The 10,201-nt window shown below is 33.5% G+C and overlaps 1 protein-coding gene across 2 annotated transcripts; it reads right to left on the bottom strand.

Moving 5' to 3' along the window:
* LOC137816910 (homoserine dehydrogenase) lies at positions 1-8,993 on the bottom strand. 2 transcript variants are annotated; one of them, XM_068620083.1, is made up of 13 exons: positions 8,749-8,945; positions 8,281-8,431; positions 8,121-8,198; positions 7,079-7,194; positions 6,233-6,286; positions 5,254-5,341; positions 5,046-5,138; positions 4,518-4,558; positions 2,495-2,548; positions 2,214-2,377; positions 1,959-2,028; positions 1,719-1,866; positions 252-388 (listed from the first exon to the last, which is right to left on the bottom strand). In XM_068620083.1, exons 1-12 carry the CDS (start codon positions 8,842-8,844, stop codon positions 1,741-1,743), a joined length of 1,131 nt encoding a protein of 376 aa, XP_068476184.1. In that variant the 5' UTR covers positions 8,845-8,945; the 3' UTR covers positions 252-388; positions 1,719-1,740. The 2 variants fall into 2 exon arrangements, with proteins under 2 accessions (XP_068476183.1, XP_068476184.1); XM_068620082.1 differs by lacking the exon at positions 1,719-1,866 and having other exon boundaries at positions 1-388; positions 8,749-8,993.
* Positions 8,994-10,201: the final 1,208 nt, after the last annotated feature.

Below are 10,201 nucleotides of genomic sequence, written 5' to 3'. Positions count from 1 at the left end.
TTATCAAAATTCTCCAATAGTCATGATATTTGTATTTTCTAAGAAACAAAATGCAAAATTCAGTTTCATCTGTGTCTGGTTCAGCATTCTGTACCTACATTTGCACTAAAATTTCATGTCTAATATCCGGAAAAAAATACGACCCACATATTCTGGCTTCAACCAAACACAGAAAAAACGCACATCAGCAGCTTTCCAGGGCCAAGATTATTAGCAGTTGTACCTTCTACTTTCTCTACTCAGGATACAAAAAGATTTCCCTTCAAGAAAATAAATCTTGAACATCTACAATATCAACAAGAACACCAGCAGCAGTGGTGTCATTTCCGGCTCCGGCACCTTGAATAACCAGTGGTTGTTTACTATAGCATCGAGTGTATATTTCCAACTGCATTTGTATCAAACACAAAATAAAATAGAATACACATGATGTACATTAATAATAAAAAGAAGAAGCAAGAACACCCTATTTCTAGAAGTGTTACAAGAAGAATGTCAAAACAATTGTCTCTTGTTAATAGCAGGTCAGCTAGAAATAAGACCAATTTACCGTATATATGTAGAGAAAAACTTCACCTACTGATTCGCAAAGGTTGAGTTAAACTTAAATATCAATATCTTAATATGGTATCAGATTCATTTAGGGTCTATCATAGTCAAGTTCTTTGAAATTATTATGCCATCATTTCGAACTCCTGATAGGCCACTCACATATCTAATAACACATTTAGATATTCATTCTTCAATGAGAGAGGAAGTGTTGGAGATCCCACCTCAACTAAATAATATCAATTTACAGTATATAAGTGGGGACAAATCACACCTTACTCAATGAGATTGAATTAGACTTAAATTCCACTACCTAATATGGTATCATAAACATTCAAAGTCTATCATAGCTTGTTGAGTTTATTGTGTCACCCATTATAGAGTCCTCAATTCCCACACTCGATGTCATCGACGTGAGGGAGTGTGTTGGAGATCCCACATCATATATATGTAAAGGTAAACCTCATCCTACTAAGTTAATGTTGTAAAGATGAATTAGACTTAAACTCATTTCTTACAAATGTTCATTTCTTTATTATTTTGTATTTCTTGGACAATTACTTTGTAGGATTTCTTTTATGTTTAAATGGGTCTCTTGTAAATTCTTTTGCATGTGGGCTAATTCTTCCTACACCCGAAGAAATTTTAAAATGCCACAATTGCCCTTTCGCATTTTATTTGGGATGGCGAAGCAGCAACAATGAGGTGTTCTATGTCTTGGTGGAGGCTACATTCAACTGCGGTGGAGGTGTGGTGTTTGAAGTAAGAAGTGATGGTTAAATAGGGGTTTGGGAGTGAAATGGTAGAAGATAAGTTTCCAAATAATGGGGTCTGGAAAGGAAGTTCGAATGCAGATATCCAGTAGGTTGTTTATTATAATTATTGTGGTTTGCGAAGATTGAAATCCGGAACTAACAAAAGTATTTTAGAAAAGTAGTTGTTTGTCTTGGAACTAACAAATGATCTTGATATCCAATTACTTTTCTGGAACATATTATATTTATTCCGCATTTGTTTATCCGAAATACATTTGTCAGTTTCGAATCTCAATCTTTGCAAGTCACTACCAAATATCTGCATTCAATTCTTTTCAGACCCAGATATCCGATATCCAGAAACCTATCTTCTACCATTTCACCCCAAATGCCTATTTAACCACCCCTTCTTACCTGAAACACCACACTCAAGCTTTTAAACACCAACAGGACCTCCATCACAGTTGAACATTGCCTCCACCACACTACAAACCACCAACACAAAACACCTCACCGTTGCAGCCTCCAAACTCCATAATGCCAAGTCATCTAGAGTTTGAGGCTGAATTTGAGAGAGTTAATTTCCATCTCCTAGGATCTCATATTTATAATAACTTTGGATACATAAGAGAATATAACATAAAAGAAGCTTACCACATTATCATTTCCCCTTAGTCTTCCCAAGGGAGAATTTTTTTCTAGCTCCTTAATACCAACTTCACACCTACTCAGATGAAAAGGTTAATATTAATAGTAGAAAAGGAAACATACAATGTGAATAATTGCAAACAATGAACACTATAAAAGCCTATACAAAGAATGAATTGAAAAAAGAAGAAAAAATGTGCAAAGAAGTGAAGGCAATGCTTGATTGAAGACACAATATGAAGGGAGGATAAAAAAAGATGCCTTGAACCCTCGATCACACAAACATAGCGCAGAACATTTCCATTTGAGGCGGCCTTCTCAACTCTAGCTTGAATATCTTTATCTAGCAATGAGAGTCCTCGGTCCAAGAAGTCATCAACAGTCATTACATCAGGTCCCATTTCTTTGGGATACAAGCTCTCAATCTGTTAAATGTATATAGAATTACAAATATAACAAACTTATGATACAGGTAGAAAAACTGGCACAAAAACATAAATGCAAGGGATGGGAAAGTTGAATATAATAATGCACATCCAAACCTGAATGCTATCCAGATTAATTTGATGGCCAAGTATTCGAGTAAGAATTAAAGCCTGTCTTAATATTGGCCCAAACAAAGGAAGTTAGTATTAGCACATTATGTCATTAATAATTCAAAATAAGAAACAACCAACAGTGTTGTAACATGACTTCAAAATTAACATTCATTTCTCCTGCACCAGCAGTACAAAAAGTGTATACACTTTTTCAGTACCACAATATTTTGGATAACCAAAATCACCAAATGGAGACATGAGTTTTACAAATCTAGGCTAATGAAAACTCATTTCTTTCTACAATAATTAACTGATATGCCTACTGTCAGCATTGTTAAAAGGTGGTCATGGCAGAAGGCAGTGGCAAAAATCCCTTTGGCCACCAATCAAGGTGGTCCAAGATGAGCTTTTGATGGAGGGCCATGTTGGCTGCAACATGTCACATTTACAGCTTCACAAGCAGACCATGGCAAAGGACAAAGTTGTCTAAAGAAGCTAAGGTAAGGGGAGAAACAAAAATTGTTCTTATGCCTCCAATTGGAATCATGTGTTCTTACTCTCAAAGCCATGACTCCTCTTTGTTCATGTATTTTGCCTTGTTCATGAGAAAAAAAATAGCTATGGACTATATGAAGCAATGAAGAAAGCAAAAGAAGCAATTATGAAATTTTCCAATACCAATGAAAGATAAGTATAAAGATGCGTTTGCACTCACTGATAATAGATGAAGTTTTTCAGCTTCATCAACCACTTCATGTGGTTGTTCACCTATTAAACCCTTAATGTCAACTTGAAGTTAAATTAGGATTTGGAGGTTACTAATGGATTGTGTTGCAGATTCCACATAAATTAGAGATATAGTCAAATTATAATATATAAGAGGGTGTAAACCTCACTTTACAAGTCGGTTTTAAAGCAGTGTTTGACTTAAAATCCACTTTCTAAGACGATTCAGATTCTGTCCAAACAAGCTTTGTCGTGCCTACTATGTCACACTATTAGACTGTCGATAAATATCTACTTCTTGAGATATCCAATCCTCAATGTAAGAGGGTGGGTTGGAGATCTCACATCCACTAAAGATATGGCCAAATTATAGTGTATATAAGTGAATGCAGACATCACTTGTTGGTTTTATGAGATTGAATTAGAGTTAAAGTCCATTTTTTAAAAGGTTGGTGTCTATAGAGATGTGCAACAAAAGATTCTAACTTCCCAATTTATAACAATGGTGTGGTCTCTTTGGTTCTGAGTTTGCAAGACCATCAAGGAAATTACAACTCACGGTGAGAAACTAAGAAAATAACTCATAAGCTCTAAGTATTCTAAGTGTTTTTTAATATGTAATGTTTACACAACAGCAAAACCAAAGCTCTCAAAATGAGCTTTGGTATCAATCTAAAACTAAATAAGGAAATAAAGAATTATTTTATTAATAATAATATTCTTGTCACCTCTATTTGCAACAATCAAACTCTTCCAAATAAGGAATTAAAAAAAGGTGCAGAAAAATTCTAAAAATGTTTTCTCCTAAGTACTATGGAGATATTGAGGATATTTTTATCCTAATAATTCCCTATTTGCACAATAACATTGTTACGAGGAAGTAGGTTTAGCATAACTCAATTTTACAAAACTAGCTTCTAAAGTGGGGTTTTCACCTACTTATATACTATATAAATTGATCGTATCTCTAGTCGGTGTGAGATCTCTAACATACCCTCTCATACCAAGGCATGTACATCTCATGCCTTCCACCATAACTGCCAATGCCATCTGCTATATTTGTAGGGGGTATTTTTGGCCTGATGCAATAAATCAGCAATCTGTTATTGATAACACTGTTACTGCCTATTATCAAAGAATGGACATCATTCCTTGGTGGCCAATACATGTAGGCTGCTGTATTGTACAGTGTCCTTATGAGACCAGAACCATTTTATGTTGATTGTGAGACATTATTAGCTTTTACATAGATCAGAAACAGCTACAGATAATCTTCAAGGTAAAGCAAACTACAATGTACCTTTCTAGCAACATCCATTCCACCAAGGTCGTCACGTGGATCTACAACAAGACAGCATGTATAGATAAATAATCTAAACACCTGAAAGCTAAATTATCATTAACTAACTATTTAGCAATTACCAAACGGAGCTCAAGAGGGAACAAGCAAAAACATGAAGATTAATCATGACAATAATCTAAGAATATACTTCATAATGTTAATAACTTTTTTCACCAAAAAAGAAGTTAACAGCTCATTAAAATGCTAAAATCATTGGAATTATAAGATTCAGGTGGTGAAGAATAAATGTGAGAATAATATTTACATTGATATGGTTTGTTGATAATGTGATACAAAACACTGACCCAAGTCCTATGAAAACTAATAATTTGGTCAAACAATAGAGTGGTATACTAATACAAGCCATAGCGAGTAATAATACTGACAATATCCCCATATTCATAAGGTTCACGTGTAGAAATTAGAATTACATAGATTAACCAGTTTCACATATCAATGACACAATTCAAATGTAGCAGCACAAACCTGGTTCAGTATACCCCAAACTTTTAGCATCTTTAACAACTTGGCTCAGTGGCTTTCCATCTTCAACCTCACTCATTACATACGCCAATGTCCCTAATAAGAGAGAAAGTAGCATAAAATAAAGTATTAAAAAAATTAATTTTGAATTAAGAATGCATGTTGGAAAACAAAAATAATATGTAATTATAGGACCGTGAAAGATATATACCACTCAAACTTCCAATAATTTGATGAACGGGATCACCAGAACAGATTATGCGATTCAGGGATGCTATTACTGGAAGACCAGCTCCTACCTTCAAAAATATAATTACCAGTTCAGTAGTAGTTCATCAATATAATTCAAATGTATTTTCGTCATATAAGAATATGAGGCACCCTCCAAATCTATGTTGTGCCACATAGGAAAATGGAAGACGAGCAGGATATTGCACACAAGTGTGCAATGAGAGCACAAGGGGAATGGGTTTGAGTGGCAAAAACCCGCTCATGTGGCAGGTAGTGGAATAACAGGTTAAAACAGAGAGAGGAATGGAGAAATCAGACTGAAGATCTTTCTAGTGAGGCTAATGTTATAATTTCATCCTGTTTCTGTTAGTTTTTCATTTCTGGGTGCAATGGCTTCTTGAGTATCGGTTTCTCACTTAAATGAGTAAATATAAGAATTTCTTTAAGGATTCTAGTATGTGTATTGAAAGAGTAAGTATCCAGAAGTAACATTTGATTGTGGTTATTATTTTCTTTTCATATTTTATTTTCATCATCATACTTTCACAAGTCAGCCACACACCCCAATTTATGATATTTTCCTTCTTAATATAATGGAGAAGATGAATCGTCAATCTACTGCAAATAACACACCATGTGGCTTTTTCCCTGGATTTAATTTTCCTTTTTTATCAAGGTAAATTTTGCTTAAAAAAATTAAGCAAGCATCAGCTTGAACATTATTGATCCATACAAGTCATTCAGAACTTCTAAAGGCTTTGATTTTATTACTATGAGCTAAGTGTTCGAAACAACAAAGAATAATCAAGCAAAGAAATTAAAGCAGTAATGCTGCATTTTATATTACATAGTGGAAAATACACATTTCAAATAAATATTTTCAATACTGTCACAATGCTGCTACGTGTTGGTGAAGAGATATGATATTGTAGTTAAGGAAAGAGATAAGTATCACTTACTGTTGACTCATGTCGGATACGACGTGGATACATGAAAAGTTTTTTAAAATCCTCCTGTTACATAAAAGATGTAATTGTTTAGACGAGACATGCACAACACAACTACCATAAAAAGGTGCTAGTGAGAGGGAAGAAACCGAAATCTTATGAAACCTTGTTATAACTACCAGGAAAACAATATACAAGTAAGGGAATAAACCAAAATTTTATGAAACCTTGTTGTGAAAAAGTACAAATTGCCCCGTCCAATTAGGATCATGCACTCTTTGTTTTAGAAACTTTGGACATCAACAAAGAATTGCTAAAATTACTATGTGTGAGCTTTGCCCTTCCATTTGATTATCGATCACACTAGTCAAAACTATCACCCTCATACTATTTAAACATTTCTAGTATCAAGTTGATGCTGAAAATGTAAATGCAGCCACGAATGATGATAATTGGGACGTTTCAGGAGTTATGGAGCAAGCTAATAATGGAGTTTCTAAAACCATGTAACCTTCCATTGTATTTATCAAAAGTCATATTTTACCCCATATTTGTTACAAAATTACCATTTGAACCCTAAAGTTAGGGTTAAGCTAAAGAAGCATGTTTCCATAAGATAGAGAACCTAAAGAAGAAGCAAGAGCGTGAAGGCAAGACTAAGATGAAAGCATGGGAGAAGATTTAATATGCATACTGGACATTTTCTTTCTTACTATGTCTAGATCAGTACCAAGGGTTATACATAGCGAAGCAAAACAAAATCACAATAAATATAGTCTTTCTTGACTTCAAAAATAAATATATATCCCCTACCCTCACATCTCAACAATTGTTATAAAACAATTAAGATGACCTTACCATTGAAGATGTAAGAGGCTTCTTATTTGCCAAAACAACACAACAACCCATATCAATTGCTTGCTTTAGCACCGCGACAGTGTCAAAGCTAGCAGAGCAATCCACAAGCACCAAACCTATAACCAAAAACAATTGACGAGTTCAGTGATTTAATGCATGAAGCTCTAAAGGTTCACTCTCATTTCAAATTTATTTTAAAATCAACAGCAATTAGCAAGAAATACAGTCCATAATAAAAATACAAGGCTTAAATATGTTTAGGGTTGTGGTGTTGCAGGATATAACGGGCAGAAGAGGTTTCATGGGTACTGCCATAACCAGTTCATGGTAGTGAATGATTGCTTACATAGGTATAAGTTAATGGGTAAGTGAATGTTCTTCTTTGATGTGGATCCGTCATCTATAGGCCACCAAAGAGCACTATTAAGTTTGTTCCTGATTCACTCTCTGCTCAGTTCACCATTGAACAGATGCCAATAAGTAGCAACCTATCTTATCGCAGATTACAGCAAAACATATAGGTACATTCTCCTCAAACTTCTTGCTTTTTACAAATATTGTTTCTCATCTTCATCTAACGGGCTTTTGCCAACTTAATCAGCATTTTCAAAATGTGATGTGATGCCATTGATTTTTCTTTTCTTTTTTGTTTGTTTAGGTTCTTGATAATGTTGCGGATCTTGAGTGGTTGTGTGGTGTTTCTTCCCCTAACATGAAAGGTGGGGATTGATTTGGTTTGAAGCAACCCATTCCTGCATGGATACTTGAAGTGGCGTGGTGATTTCTCTGAATTTTCTGGGTGACTTATTATTCCTTATTTATTAGCTAATTAGTTTTAATTATTAAAAATAGCAAGATGTCGTTGGAAAGAACAAGGGCAGAGAAAGAAAAACACTAGAAGATAGAGAAATGAAAAATCCAGATTGAATACTCACTACCGTTGTCTATGTTCAAGGACTACAATAATCATTTCAAAAAAGTTGAAGATTAAAAAATGAAAATTTGTAATACAAAAACAAACAAGAAAGTGCCTCAGCTATACCTGTTTTTCTACCAAGTTGAGATGCAATCTCTAGAATCTTTCCTTGTGGCTCCGGATGCACAATCGCCCGGCATTCCCCTTTGAATAAACATACAAGTAAATATTAAAAAAACACAAATTTTCATATCACCATCAAGACAAATTAGGCATAGATATCAACCAAAATCACAAAGTTTTGATAGAGATTCGCCAGCACTCTTGACCCGGCAAAGTTGTAACAGAAAACTATCGTCCAACCCCTTATGCAGCAAATCATCCGACACCACCAAAGATTTAGTATCACCAACTCCTACAACTCTCAAGCACAGTCCCTGCCACCAAAACACTCAAACAAAATAAATAAATAAATTGAAATATCAATCAACTAAACAATAAACGCTCATTTTTATATCCCATTTTCAATCAATGTCAACAAAAATTTACGGATTGCAATCGCTGGATTCATTTGACAAAGAAGCCAAAAGCCCACACAAAAAAAAAAAAAAACCCAGAAAGAAAAAAGGTTCATAAGACAAATGGGATATCAGAAACCCAAATAAGTTTTCATTTTCAGTTTAAAGCCATGACATAAAAATAGGAAAAAGAAACAAAATCTAAAAACATGAGAATCCATCTAAAGGGACATTACCTGTGTGGAGTGCAGAGAACGGCACGAGACAATGTGTTGGAGAAGTTGACGACCAACTCCTCCACAACCCAGTAGAATCAGAGGAATATTCTTCATTTTTTCCCCTTTCAATCTTTCAATCAAATATGACAAAATCAATTCATTGTTATCATTCTATTAAATACTTTATATGAAATTTTAAACTTGACTAAAAGATAGCATCAATATTAAATACTTGGTATGATTTTATTAAAGTAACAAATCCTGAAACTTTATCCCGCTTGTACAGGGTGGTAATGGACTAATCCATATTTTTTATAAAATCAATTTGAATTTTTATAAATCTAAATCAAATCTAAATCCATATCTTAACTGGTTTTTTTTTTTTTTACTCTTATAACAATCTTTATTATATTAAATTATTATGGATATTTCGTAATTTTTTATAGAACAGTTTTCAAATTGATTTAAGAAGCAGATTTTAAATTAATTTAAGAAGACGCTTTTAATTCCTCTTTACTTGGTTCCTATTAGATAGGAAGATCTCCACTAGGCATAAACTCATGTAATCATCCTACTTCTCACTTTCTTTTTTGTACCTTACTTCATATTTCCTTTTCTCCTTCATTTCATCTTTCATGCAAAGGCATACTTTCATTCTCACTTCTCTTTCTCTTTCTATGTTTTGATTAATCTTTGTGGAACCCTAATTTTGACATTTGTCTTATGAAATTGTAATTAAAGTTTGTGACTAGATGGAGGAGAAAGACTTAACAAAAGGAGTTGCGGTCACCATCACAACAATCGGTAATTCTCATTATGTGCATTTGAATTTGTGAAACACTAATTTCACATTTTTCTTATGAAATTGTGATTGAAACATGTGACTAGCTCAACAAGAGGAGACAGAGGGTACGTGATGAAAGTCCTTGATCATAAGACATTTTTTTGGAACAATTTTATGGATTTAAATAAAATCATATAAAACCGTGACTAAAATATATTTTCATTTCCTCATGTTTTACGGAAAAGTTACTTCAAATCTGATTTTTTGATTTTTTTTGTCATCACCATGTAGCTCCCTACTATTCGTCAATATTTTCTTTTTTGGGTTTTGTTGTTCGATAATACAATCATCTTAATTTTTTATAAATTTCAGATTCAAGAGACCACCTTCCAAATATAAATCGTGGGTTTGGTCACTAGGTAGCATTATGTAGAGAAGGTATGTGATCGTGTTTTGAACTCTTTAATTTTTTATATGTTATACTAATGTTTTGTTTTGTTTTATTAATTTATTTTGTTTATTTTTTCATTTTTTAATTTCAGAATAGTTTTTTAGTTTTAAAAAATTGTTTTATCTATTGCCATTTAATAGTTGCTAGATGTGGACCACATTATTTGGAGAGTGGAATGATTGGTACTTTTAGACTCATTTTTCAGTTGCTATTATATAATTATAAATTTCCTATTT

This window comes from Phaseolus vulgaris, unplaced genomic scaffold (assembly GCF_000499845.2).
Source record: "Phaseolus vulgaris cultivar G19833 unplaced genomic scaffold, P. vulgaris v2.0 scaffold_13, whole genome shotgun sequence".
In the NCBI taxonomy this organism is placed as follows: Eukaryota; Viridiplantae; Streptophyta; class Magnoliopsida; order Fabales; family Fabaceae; genus Phaseolus; species Phaseolus vulgaris.
This window is presented reverse-complemented; position numbering and strand designations above follow the sequence as displayed.